General features: G+C 30.4%; 3 protein-coding genes across 4 annotated transcripts; all 3 read right to left on the minus strand.

Annotated features, from left to right (window-relative positions):
• Positions 1-109: 109 nt before the first annotated feature.
• On the minus strand, positions 110-2988 carry LOC139096154 (uncharacterized). Its single transcript, XM_070647814.1, has 6 exons — positions 2266-2988; positions 1873-2211; positions 1096-1209; positions 929-1041; positions 422-478; positions 110-360 (listed from the first exon to the last, which is right to left on the minus strand). Exons 1-6 carry the CDS (start codon positions 2829-2831, stop codon positions 200-202), a joined length of 1350 nt encoding a protein of 449 aa, XP_070503915.1. The 5' UTR covers positions 2832-2988; the 3' UTR covers positions 110-199.
• An 893-nt stretch (positions 2989-3881) lies between these two features.
• Positions 3882-6845, minus strand: Brd8 (Bromodomain containing 8). 2 transcript variants are annotated; one of them, XM_070647262.1, is made up of 4 exons: positions 6636-6843; positions 6339-6549; positions 5894-6281; positions 3882-5599 (listed from the first exon to the last, which is right to left on the minus strand). In XM_070647262.1, the coding sequence occupies exons 1-4, from the start codon at positions 6683-6685 to the stop codon at positions 3969-3971; spliced, it is 2280 nt and encodes a 759-aa protein (XP_070503363.1). In that variant the 5' UTR covers positions 6686-6843; the 3' UTR covers positions 3882-3968. The 2 variants fall into 2 exon arrangements, with proteins under 2 accessions (XP_070503363.1, XP_070503362.1); XM_070647261.1 differs by having other exon boundaries at positions 3882-6281; positions 6636-6845.
• Positions 6846-6942: 97 nt separating this feature from the next.
• On the minus strand, positions 6943-12784 carry dia (diaphanous related formin 1). The gene is made up of 4 exons (XM_070647260.1): positions 11761-12784; positions 9285-10541; positions 9093-9212; positions 6943-9024 (listed from the first exon to the last, which is right to left on the minus strand). Exons 1-4 carry the CDS (start codon positions 12059-12061, stop codon positions 7463-7465), a joined length of 3240 nt encoding a protein of 1079 aa, XP_070503361.1. The 5' UTR covers positions 12062-12784; the 3' UTR covers positions 6943-7462.
• Positions 12785-13049: the final 265 nt, after the last annotated feature.

A 13049-nucleotide genomic window follows, 5' to 3' on the forward strand; every position in this document is an offset into this window, starting at 1 on the left:
AGTTCTTTTTTTAGTTACAATTAACAACAATTAATAACAAGCCGAATTAAACATATCAACATTAAGTTTGAAATTATCTTATAAGAAACTAGAACTTTGTCACTAACACAAATGTAAATTTTTATTAGCATGAAATTAAGCTTGATCTTAGTAAGTAATAACTGATTACATTTGTTAAAATTCTTTTGCAGTTTTGATATTAAAAAACCATGACAAGATTTTGAAGTAACCTAAACGGGTTTGAGGTACAAACTGGACGTTTTCTTGGACAATAATAATGCCTTAAACATTTTGATAAAGCTCTATCACATTCACACAATTTTGTAGCACAACTAAAAGGTCCTCCAAATTCACCATTATCTTAAAAATTAAAAAAAAAAGTTGTTAAATAAATTTAATATCCTGATTCTTAAAATCTTACCAAATGCGCACAAAGGTTTACCTCTATAGCACTTCCATAAGTAAGGTACTAAATATTCTAAAATCATGATGAGAGTTTAAAATAAAATAACTGGGTTAAAGAATCTAATTTTTGTAATATTATAAAAACTAATTTATAGTGCTTTACGCAATAAAACTTTGATGCAAACAGCATTAAAATGTTAAATAAAGCTTATATCTTTGATATCGCCTATCAAACTGCATAATTCAACGAAATATTAATGATTAAATTTTTTGTTGCCATTAGTTTACTGTCTTTTCGTCTGGTTAAGTAGCATAAAACTGTTTATGAACTTGAATTATTTTGACAGTAAATTATCTTATATAGGATTAAATTTCTATTCTACTGTTTTCATACTTTGTGCAAATACTGAATTGTAAGTAAAAGTGCGATCGGAAATTATGCAACGGTTTTGGGAGAGGTTTTGTTAAGAACTTTTATCAATAACACGAAGGGTTCTTGCATATAATAATTTTGGAATTTTACCTGTGTAAAAAAAACAGTTTGCATTACTGTAGCATAAATCATGGGCTTTGCAACATCTATCGATTCCATCAAGAGCTCGTCCCGAACCCAAAAATCCACAGTAACAACCATAGCTATTGAACAAAAAATTATAATTTCTAATGTTTCCCAAATATTGATAAAATTACCCTTTGTACTGTAGAGGATCACAACCAGTTGCACATTTAATCATTGAATATAGATGAAGAACTCCTCTTTTTGATCTTCCTTCTCTATGAGAACTTCCATCGTCACTTGAATTCCTGTTATAAAAATTCCATTATTAAAATTAAATCTGAAATATGACGATAATGCCAGTTTAAAGACTTCCGGAATATAAATGGTAAAAGTGCGTCTAATGCAAAGATTATGCAATGCAACAGGATAAATCTACAGATAAACTGAAATTTATATGTTTTTTATAAAAAAATCAATTTGATAAATATTTTGATTATAGTATTAAAAAAATAGGTATTCTTAATATTACTGTGAAAAAACATAATTTTTAATAATCAAAATTTTAGCTTCATTAACAGCAATCGATTTCGTAAAAATGCTGTTCATGATGGTTAAAAATCATTTTTAAAATAATTAAATTTTGTAAAGATCAGGGATTTATCCGGAATTTAACTAATGTGCCAAAAATTTGTCTAAAATTTGAAAAATTACTCAAAAAATCTTCTGTAGATTTGTCTACCACAAATAAAATTTCTATGATCGTCGATCAATTTTAAAACATCATTTTGACTCAACAATAAGTTGGAAAAAATATGCAACGTGTTTTCTATTAAGCTGATCACATATATTATTATGTATGTTTCATTTTTCTCATAAAACAGTTAGTATTTTTCATTGAACAGAAATAAGATTGTCATGTGTTTGTTAATGACGTTCATGTGTTTTTTAAAGAAAGTATATTTCAGTACCTGTATTTCCATTTTGTTGAATGCCCAAAAGGATTGTTGGCACGACCAATAAATATATCATCATCTCGGTGTTGATCCCGAGAAGTTGTAACAGGCCAACGGACATTTGGAATTCTTCCTGTTTTATTCCGTAAAATCTTCTCGTTTTCTAGTAAAATTGTTGTTATCTGGTCAACATATTCTTCCATTTCCAGAGCTGATTCGTTTGATGTGATCTCCTGTTTTTGGGGCTTTCTATGGTTCCTTGATGGTTGTTTTAAATTTAAAAGCGTTAATGGATCAGCATTTTGAGCAAAAGGAATTAATGCCGTTTTATGTTTTTTTGAAGTTTGATTTGATCTGTTAAAAATAATTTATCAATTTTCTTACTTTAACATAGTTTATTTTTATTACCCAACTTTTTTTGGTAAGTTGTCTTTGGAACTTGTCATTAATCCACTCCATCCATCCAGTCCTAATTCACTCCACTCATCTTTTACGATTGTGGTTTTAGTATCTTTCTTTTTCAATTGATCTTCGTAGTCTAAGTCTTCATTAAGTTCATTCAACAATGTTTCAAAATCTTTTTCTGTCTTGACATTTTCCTGAACTATATTTTTCATATTATCATCATAATCGACATCTTCATAGTTTCCATCTAAATTCTTTTGGAAAATTAATTTTTCGTGTCTTAATTCATCAAGAATTTCTTCAGTTTTCATGTTAACTTGGTGTCTTTTAGATTCCAGATTACTGATGCTCGTTATGTTTGGAAAAACCGGCGATATAAAATCAGATTTTCTGAAAGTCAACGTTCTATTGTTTCCATCAGGCATTCGAAATACATATGTTGGATTTAAGTTTTGAAGATTAAAAACTTTTGAAATGTACTCATCTAATGTTGAATTTTCAGAACGAATATTCAAAGCACGTTTGATGTGTATCCTCATATCATTGATGTTTTTATGTTGTCCATGCATTTGCGGTAGATTAATTTTTTTAATAATGTGAACTGGTGATGTGAAAGTAAACTTCAATGCTCCAAAAAAAATAATGGTAAATATTTTAATCGCAAATAAAAGTTATTTTTCTAATATTCCGGAAGAATGAAAAGATAGTTCACGGAACATTTGCCAAGTTGCTTGCAGCGCTTACCTCCTTGTGTAAATTTAATTGGTAGAATGTGCATATAAGAAAAAATCCATAGCATTAAGTGAATCTTAATGTACATTTTTTATTTATTATCACTTTTTTACACTTTTTTTTATTTCTCTGATATACCTACAGTCGCTAATAATTGAATTAGTTGGAAAGTCTTTTTCATTGAATTTATCTTTCAGTAAAATGCTCGTTAAAACGGTAAGGCAAATTTATTTTTTGTTCTTTCCTATTCCAAAGATCATATTTTATTTTTGATTTACATATGTTGAATTTAACAACATTAATATTTTGAGAACTTTTGCTATCACTTATACAATGTATTTTTTTACGATCAAGTTTTTCTGTCCAAATGACTTTGAATCTCAACAGCAACTAATCTACTGGCAAGTAATGAATGAAAGTAAAAGTGAAAAAATAATGTAAAAAAATTATGAAATGAGTTAAATTGAAACGGAAAAGAAACAATGCTCAATAGTTTGTAATCCACTCTCAATGCATGACATTAAGAGGAGAGAGAGAAAACATTAAAACAATGATCTCTGCCGTGTGTCATAAAAACTACCAAAAATTTCATAATTCTTTAAATTTGAATTTTCATTAAAGACCCGCGGGAAAAAAGGAGGTCAGATATAAGTTGCAATTGTTAAACATTGTTAGAACCGTCAAGCCTTTGTGAAAAATTGTCAGTTGCGAAATTCGGTCCATAATATATAATTGTTTTTATTTTAAGTTTCTCTTATTATTTGTTACTTTATAATATTTTATAAGAGGAAATTTAAATAACAATTATTTATTTATAGCAGTGCATTTTTCAAAAGTCCAAATTTGAAATAAAATTCTGAAAAATTTTTAAGTAAAAAATGTAAGTAAAATATAAATTAGATTTGCTATTTTTATTCAAAATTATTCAAATAAGAAAGTTTATGAGTTAAAAAATTAGTTATAAAAAACCCTTTTTATGATTTCTTTTTAATTTGTCGGCGGTAACTTTTATATACATCTTCTATTTCCATATGAGTATCTATTATTTCTAAACAATCTTTTGTGAAATCGTGGACCATTTCATTGAACTTTTGTCCCTTATTATTTAACATTATAATATTTGTACACATAAGAACAAAATCACGCTTTATGTCACTTGGCAATGTCGAAATATTTGTTTCAATATTCTTAGTGATAATTTTCATGTTCATTGGATGTAAACAAACTTTTTTGTAGACTTCATCTTGAATAATTCTATTATCGATTATGTGAGAAAATTCTTTCAACTTTTGCAATTCCTTTACGCAATCCTCCCATCGTCCTTTCCAAATAGAATGCTCTTGCTCCTTCGAAAAGGTAAATGAAGTTTTCGATTCAGAAACACTTACAGCAATAGAAGAATGTCTACTTCTTGTTCGAATTGGTGTTGAATCACGATTATCATCATTTTCAGAATGATCTCTTGAGCGCGTTGAACTACTTGGTGTATCCGCTTTTAAAGAATCAGCTCCTTTTCTTCGATTATTTGAACGCGAAGCTTTTACTTCTAAAACTTCTTCATCACTGTCGATGGCACTATGAGATGCCTCCTCAATTTCAGCAACAATTGAAGGCCTCATTGAGGATTTTGTATCCGACAATTCGTCGGATTTTTCTGATGAAAAATCTTTTGAACTCTTTATTTCTGTTACTTTTTCGGTTTCGGAATTATGATCTTTGGCTTCTTCAAAAATTGCATCTTCTGAGTCTTCGGGATGAAATGTAGGTTCTTCTTTTATTTCTTTTTCACTACTCATAGAATTTTCGTCGCTTTCAGCAATTGAAATTTGTTGGAATGTTTGAGGTTCTTTGTTTGAATCGTCACCGCTTGCGTCTTTTACATCATCAACTATAGATGACTTAACGCTTTGAGACTCTTCGCCATCATTTAGATCAATTTTTTCATTGAGCTCATCTTTTTTTTCTTCATTTGTATTAGAACTTTCATCAGAAATCATAACAATTTTCTCTTCAAGAACATCTGTTTTTAATGACTGCATTGTAATTGAATCATTGGATTCTGCATTGTTTTCGTCAACCATTTCAATTGCATCTGATGAATGCTCAGGTTCTGATGGAATTACATCCTGAAGAATTTCATTCTCTTCAACGGAGACTATGCGAGGCTGTTCTTGATTATTATGAGATGCAGTAACAATATTATTTTGCAATGAAGTTTCAACATCAGGGACACCGGCTAAATCCTGAATTGTCTCAACAATTTGTTTAATCTTTAATTTGTCATAATCATCTGTTGAAGTAGTTTGAGAACAATCATCTTTGATTGGTTCTCCATCGGATATTTTCTCTTCGAGAATTTCAGGGTTCATAATAATCGAATTAAGATCTTCTAAATCCTCGTCCATATCAAATTTTTCTGCGTCAATAAGTTCATTAAAGTCTGCGAGTAATTCAGCTTCTTCGTCTTTTACTATATCGCCATCTTTTCCACCACTTTCGATTGACATAAGCATCAGTTGTTTTTCTGCCGTCGTTGTATCCTGTTGGGATGATTGCCTTTTATCTAACAACGTTATAAGAGTTGGCGCTGATTGTGAATGTGAAACTATAGAGGAAGGAGAAGAATGATCAATTTTAATGATATTTGACAAAGTTGATGTGGAAGCGGATATATTAATGTTTGATGCAGAAGATGATAATAATGATGATGATGATGGATTTTGCACAATGATATTGGGATTATTATTGGAAGCTGATGATGTGCCAGTTAGGAGATTGGTTATTGTGGGAGCGATACGAGCAGAGTTACTATTATTACTACTGCCATTATTTAAGGACGTTGCTTGCTGCACAGTCTGTGATGGAGATTTAAGAAGCGATGTTAGCAATGGTGATGTACCTGATTGTTGCTGTGTTGTTGTATCGGGTTCCATATCGTCTTGTGATTTTTGTGTTCTAATATTCGATTTATACGGACCGCGCCATTGTCTTTCATGTTGTAACTTTTTTTCTTCTCGTTCTTTTAACCACTGATCATGACGAACTTGTTCTCGTTCTTTCTGTATCTTTTCTTGTTCAATCTGATTCCACATCTCTCGTACTTTCGTCTCGTCTGGTGACGAACTTTGTAAAAATAACATTTCTTCCTTAAGCTTTGCATACTGTTGGTGTTCTTCATGAATAGCTTTCTTTAATTCAATTATTCGCTCTGCAGTAAGCTTTTTTACTAATGATTCTACCGGTGTCGAAGGAGTTTCTGTTGGTTGATCACGCTCAGACGCTGTTCGCTAAAGATTATTTGTTAATTATATTTTGCAGACTATAAATTAAACAGCAACTTGTACCTTTTTACGTTTTGGTGTTTCACACGATTCTAATAATTTTCCATATTGAGTCGCACAGCTTTTTGACAAGAACCAATCGGAAGGTCTTGAATTATAAGAAGATACAATTCCTTTTAAGGCTCTCGATACACTCATCCAGTTTTGATCACCACTACACGCTACTGCTGAAGCCAAACATAATTGCTCATGTGTATTCCATTCATCTAATGGACTTTAATTAAACGAAATTATGAATAATGGTATTTAAAATTAGAAAAGAAAAAAATAAAACATAAACAAATGCTACAAATTACTTACGCTCGTTTTGTTTGCAAAAATTCCTTTATTTTTTGATCTTTAGTGGACATATTTAAGACTTTTAGTTATTATTTATTATGTTTGGATTTTGTTTATTGGTTTCGATATGCTAGATCCCTTTAATTAAAGCTGAAAATTTTAATTTAAAATATATTTCAAACTTATGCGAAATTTTATGTTGGTTTATAAAATCGTATAATTATACCAATTTGCTAATCCACAGTAATTTCTGGATAATTTTTTCTCGGATAGTTTTCAATTTAAATTTAATACTACCGTTTATTGTTTTGGCATAATAATATTTATTAATTTTCCAATTAATTTATTTATATTTCGTTGTAAAATGCAACATAAAATGCGAAGAAATATTGTCATCAATATATTTTAAGGCATGTACATTTGGAAAAAAATCCTATTAATTCATCACATTCATTATTAGGATAAGATTAGAATAAGAAATAATTGTAATTAACAAGATTCGACTATTAAAATAACTATTAAAAAAATATTCTTTAGAATCTTGTGCACCTATTCTTTGCCGAGAATTACTTTATAAATTATTATTGTCTTTTTTCTTCATATTAAGCAACATGAACTGTTGTAAGGTCATAATTATTATTATTTTGATAAGGCATTAAACAGTTTAAGCAAGTATAAGGTTTTGCTTCTAAGGAAGTTAAATGAAAATTCTATAAATTATTTAATTATATCAACGCATGATCTATAAAAAAAAATGTTCTATTTACATATCAAGACCTTAACGCTTTTAAAATGATAAAAAAAAATTCAACAAAGTAATTAATTTTCATTGAGAGAAGAAATGTTAATTATGCAGCTAAAAGTTCATTTGCGAGCATTTCTCTACTTGAGAAGGTGATTCCACTTCGTGACCTACTTCTGGACAGTTGGGCTCTTCTCTCAGCGCCTGCTGCACGTTGTCCTCTTTTTCTTCTTTGATCGCGATTTCCGAAAGCAGATCCTGTTTGCAAGGCTTCCAATAAACTATCCATAACACCTTCTTGCGTTTGTGCAGCATCAATATCAACCAATGCCAATTTTCTTTGATTCCTTTCCTGTAAGTCCTTTTGTTGTTGTTCCCTTGACTCTCGGGCACGTCTTGCTTTTTCCTCATTTTCTTTAGTTTTTACATTCTCCTGATATGCGTGAATAAAGGCATCCTTAAACGTTTTAATATCCATAAAGAACTCTTCTAATGAATATTTATTAACATCAAATGCATAATATTCGGATAATTCCTTGAACGCATTTTCCATCTGTACTTGCATTTTGCCCAAAACTTCAACTTGTACTCGACATTCAACGGAAAAATTGCCCATAACTTCAATAAACTTATCATCTGGTGATTGTGGCACTTTGTTATTATTTAAATCAGACTCAAGATTTTTCAATGATGCATTCATTTGTCTCATCGTCTTCTGAATATTATCTAAACTAACACGCGATGCTTTGTCAACATGGGATAGATCTTCATAAAAGTTCAAACATTCTGGGAATTTAATTTCGACTATTTCGGCTATATAATGTAGTAACGTTTGCTTGTTTTCATAATCTTTTGTGCTCGTCAATTTTGTTAGAAAACTGATTTCGAAACCAAAAGCGGCTTCGTTCTTTGATCCTGAATTCATGTAATTACCCAGAAGTAATATTAATTCTAAAATTTTGGCGAACTTTCGACTCGTACGAACTTCTTCACAAGCTGCTGTAACAGAAACAATGTCTGGTTTAACATCATTGATTAAATCAGAGAAATTAAGTCGAAAGCTTAAGCTCTGCAGTCGTGCACCAAGTCTCTTTATTTCAGCAATAGTGCCTGCAAACTTTTCTGCTCCTGATAATTCTTCCCCGCTTGCCTTTATCTCTTGAAGACGTTTTAATTGATCTGGAGGTGGTAAATATTGTATCATTTGCTGTAATATACTTGCGTTCAACATTGACATATCACAACGAAGCAAATAAATTTTGATTTGATCGTATGATAAGTGCTTGAGTGAACCACCGAGTAGAATTGAAAGATTTTGTGCAGCTTTTGCATCCAATACTCTTAAATCGACAACAGATTTCTTTGTTGTTGTTCCTCGATCTAATGCATCTTTTTCTGCTGCCTTTTTAATAGGTTTAGATGAAAATTTCGATGCTAATCCACTAAGAATATCATCTGAAGCTAGCTTATCTTCATGGACTCGCACCCAAAAAGATTTTTCACTCATTTTGTGTGGGATTATAGCTTTCCAGTTTGCTCTTTTCATTGGACCATCTACATCCCATTTCTTCTTCGGTTTTAGACCATGCGGCAATGCTTGTACTTGTTGTACAGGCATTCTAGGAGCCATCATAGGAAGCATTGGTGGTGGTCTCGGAGCTCCGTTATCTACAAAAAAAAAAAATTATAGTTAGGTATATATTTTCAAATTAACGAAATTAAATGAATGAATTTACCTAAACTGAACGGTGGTCGAATTGCCATTCCGGGTAAAGGTGGTGGTGGTGGAGGCATTGGTCCATTAGAAAGTCCTGAATTAGGTGGTGGAGGAGGGGGTCTTGGTGCTGTAGTAATTCCTAAATAAAGTTGTCCGATAAATTTAAATGAATTATTATTTTTTTTTTGATATAATTCAAAATAAAACATACCAGGCATTACAGGCGGAGGAGGGATGTTAATTTGGGGCAATTTGTTTGTTTTAACTAAACCTCCATTTGCTTCTATTTCTTTCAGTTTTTCTTCTAAATGTGCTGCCTTTGCTTCTGCTTCCTGTTTTGCCATTTGAAGTTCTTCCATTCTTTTCTCGTACTCTTCAGCTTTTTTCAACTCCATTGCTTTACTTCGTTCAACAAGATCATCCAATAATACAGAAGTGTCAATGTGAAAGTCACGAGATTTGAAATTTGGATCGACACCACTTTTATGAAGAACGATTTGACTAACACATTCTTCAATCAGCTTATAGTAGGCAGGACGAAAAAGATAATCATCACGTATGAATAAAAGATGCTGAAGAATTGAAAGGAAATAGGGCTCTGCTGCTGTATCGACAACTAAATTTTTTAGCAGTTCAAAGCAATCATTTAAGTCGTCAATTTCAAGTCTAACGTGATCGAAACGAGAACTAAATTCTTCATAATCTTCTTCTCTGAACGAGTTGAAGATTTTAAAGTGATTTTCAAGACGCTGATCTTGTGCTTGATTTACGATTTTTGATAGTAAATCCAAACGATCATACATACCAGATCGCATTATTTCGCATCTTAAATGAAGACGAAAATGTAAATCAGATGGCGTATTGGTAATTGTATTTATGAAAATTAAAGTATGATAACATAATTCTCCTTTTGTTTCCGTTCTACCACCTTTTCCTTCAATCTCATGTTCTACGAAAAGAGCCTCAACAATTGATCGAAATCTTTCTCCACTCTTATCAATCGTGGCTGCAGCTTGCGTTACTGCTCTTAAAACTTTATCATATCCGTTTCGCTCTTGAATCAAACAAAACCCAGCTAAAAGTTTTATCGCTTCACACATAGTTTGTGGTTTGTTTGGATCAAGACATTGTGCTAATAAAAATACGGCAGCATGTTGATCTGGTCTTAAAATTACATTAAGACCCCATGTATTGTTCACAACAGCTTTTAAACATCGAATACATTCATATTCAATCTTATCATAGTCTTTTCTTCTTTTGCATTCACGCAGTAAATTTACTATTTCATCAATTCCAGGCTGTCCAAATTCCTTAATCCAACTTATAGGATTACTCGTTAAAGCTACTCGAAGACTCTCAACGCACTGATGAATTTTATTCGGACTTCGATCTGCCTCTTTTAAATATTCAATATAATCATGCGGCTTTTCAAAACGGGAATTAGATCGATGTTCAGAGCTTACTTTCCCTAAAATAATAAACAATTTTTTAATTTGTGAATACATCATAGATATCTGACCATAAAAATCACATGTAACAAGAGAATTTAAGGCAGAAAAACATCTTTTGGCATTTTGCCAAATGGACACTTTAGCTCTCTAAAATTAAATTGAAAATAAACTGCTGTACGATACATTTAAATGTATGACATGTACAACAGAAATAAACAAAATGCATGAAATACAAAATTTCAAGAAAATTTAAATTTTTGTTAATACCAATACAATTTTAGTCGAGTTCAAGGTCGAGGAAAATAAAAGGAATTTTTCGTATGGGCGTATTAAAACAGGTTTTAACGGACAAAATCTAAATATTATTCATAATTTATGAACTTTAAATAAATCTTTTGTCATCAAACTTCACAAATAGGCGAGAATCAAAAATGACGTCATACAATACAACAAAAATATAGGTCTTATGAAATGTCGTTATTTGAAAAAATATCACTACCTATTGTTTGCGATAAGGCAAGTTCAATTTATCAAATGATTCTAATTTCTCCAAATATATAAAATTTAATCGTTTTTGGTTAAATTTTATGTACATTACTCAGGTGTAATAACAATGGAAATTCCAATATTTAGATTAAAATCCATTAATTATACATCTGTGGTTTCCAAAACTGTTATAAAAGAAGGTATATAAAAACAAATCTCAAAATCTCTTGTCTAAAAAGTACATAAACTAAAATACATTATTAAATTGAAATAGCGAAGGAAGACCATACGGATATTCATAAAAGCGGAAATAAATTGAACACTTCTTAAGGGTTAACAGCACTAAGTTGGAAGAATGGCAAAGCTCTCGTACTGATTCAAGGTTTGTAAGAAAATGACCTTAATGTAATGGAAGTATGTACACAAGCTGATTAAATGCAAAATAAAATGATTATTTTAATACCGAAATCAGCTGATTAAATTAAAACAAATTACAAATATGTTTGATCAAGAGATTTAAGCGCTTTTTTGTCGCAGCGACAGAAACGGATAAAAAGATTTTTCTTGACTGCCATCCTAACAATGTGAATTAAATACCTCATTATATTCGAGAACAGTTTTCAGAAATGCACTAAAGATAAAATCAATATGAAATTGAGTCAAGGACGATAAGAAGACGAGCAAAACTTATAAATAAGATTTGATTATTTATAGTTTTTTTCATTCATTAAATTTTTCTATAAAACAAACCTTTTAAATGCATTCTAAGCATATCCCGTTTTTCGTCCAAATTCTTTTTCATCAATGGATCACGTTTGTCTTTGGGAATGTTCATGTCCTCGAGAATTTCATGAAAGCGTTGGTTTACTTCCTCAACAGTTAGTCTCATGATCATATTCTCGATTTCTTGCGCATCAAAAAAGTCATTTTCGTTTGCAGATATTGGGCGAGGCCCAGCTCCATTGTAAGGATATTTGCTTCCTCGCTTTGTTGAACGTGTAAATAAGGTATCCAAAAAACCTCCGGACTTTGTTCTATCGTGACGAGACATTCTTAAATATTTCACTGTTTAAATTCTCTTTCTTGGTGTTTTTTGTTTTGGTTATCACTTTTGATTTATTTTTCGTCTGTATTATAGTCCTTTTATTATTAATATAATTAAAATTTGTCAATAAACACCAATTTATTAATACTCTTTAGTTTACATTTTTAGTGTACTGTGCAATCAGATTTTTAAGAAATCCATTAAGATCACATTACTATTTTTTTATTATTACATTAAAATTTGAGCACCTTAAGCATTTTATTTCCAAATAAAATTGTCTATATCATACTATATATAGTAGATATACACAGACAGTAAAAGATTAGATCACTGTTCTTCTTTTTCTTTAAAAAAAAAACTTCCTCTTTGTGCAAAATCTTCTGTCCACTTTGCAATATTTTTGTCATATAAAGACGCTTCACAGTAAACGTTCATTTGCAAATTGAAATTTAATTATAAAAATGTATTAATCAGGCACTTTTCTTTTATTTTAACAACTTTCGTAATAAAGATATATGAGAGAATTCAGCCAAAACAATATATTTTGTTTGACACTTGTTGCTAATCCTGTTTTTGCTTTTATTTCCTTTTTTTGTGTATTTTACTTTGAAATTTCACTTTTATTCTATTCTATGGATATTTAGGTTCATTTTTAGCGATTTTATCAATAAAATTAAGTAGCTTGAATTGATTAACTAAAAATTAATAAATTTTTTAAAACGAAAGCAAACAACAAAATATCTAAAGCTGTTTTTTGTCTTCTACACATCGAATTTAAAAGTTATTCAGCAAAAAATTGCATGTATTAAGCCACAATTTGTCCGCATGGAAATCAAAATCATTACCTGCTAATAAATATCTAATTCAACAAAATTTCAATGATTTCATTTATTAGCTCCTGTGCTGCAAAAAGTTTAATATGATTGATATTTATAGATTGAAAGATTTTTTTTAAAAATATAAGATTAAATGCGCCATAATTTATCTTTTACCG

The sequence above is a fragment of the Chironomus tepperi genome, unplaced genomic scaffold (genome assembly GCF_022539635.2).
Source record: "Chironomus tepperi strain 1889 unplaced genomic scaffold, CSIRO-AGI_Ctep_v1 contig_376, whole genome shotgun sequence".
Lineage (NCBI taxonomy): Eukaryota > Metazoa > Arthropoda > Insecta > Diptera > Chironomidae > Chironomus > Chironomus tepperi.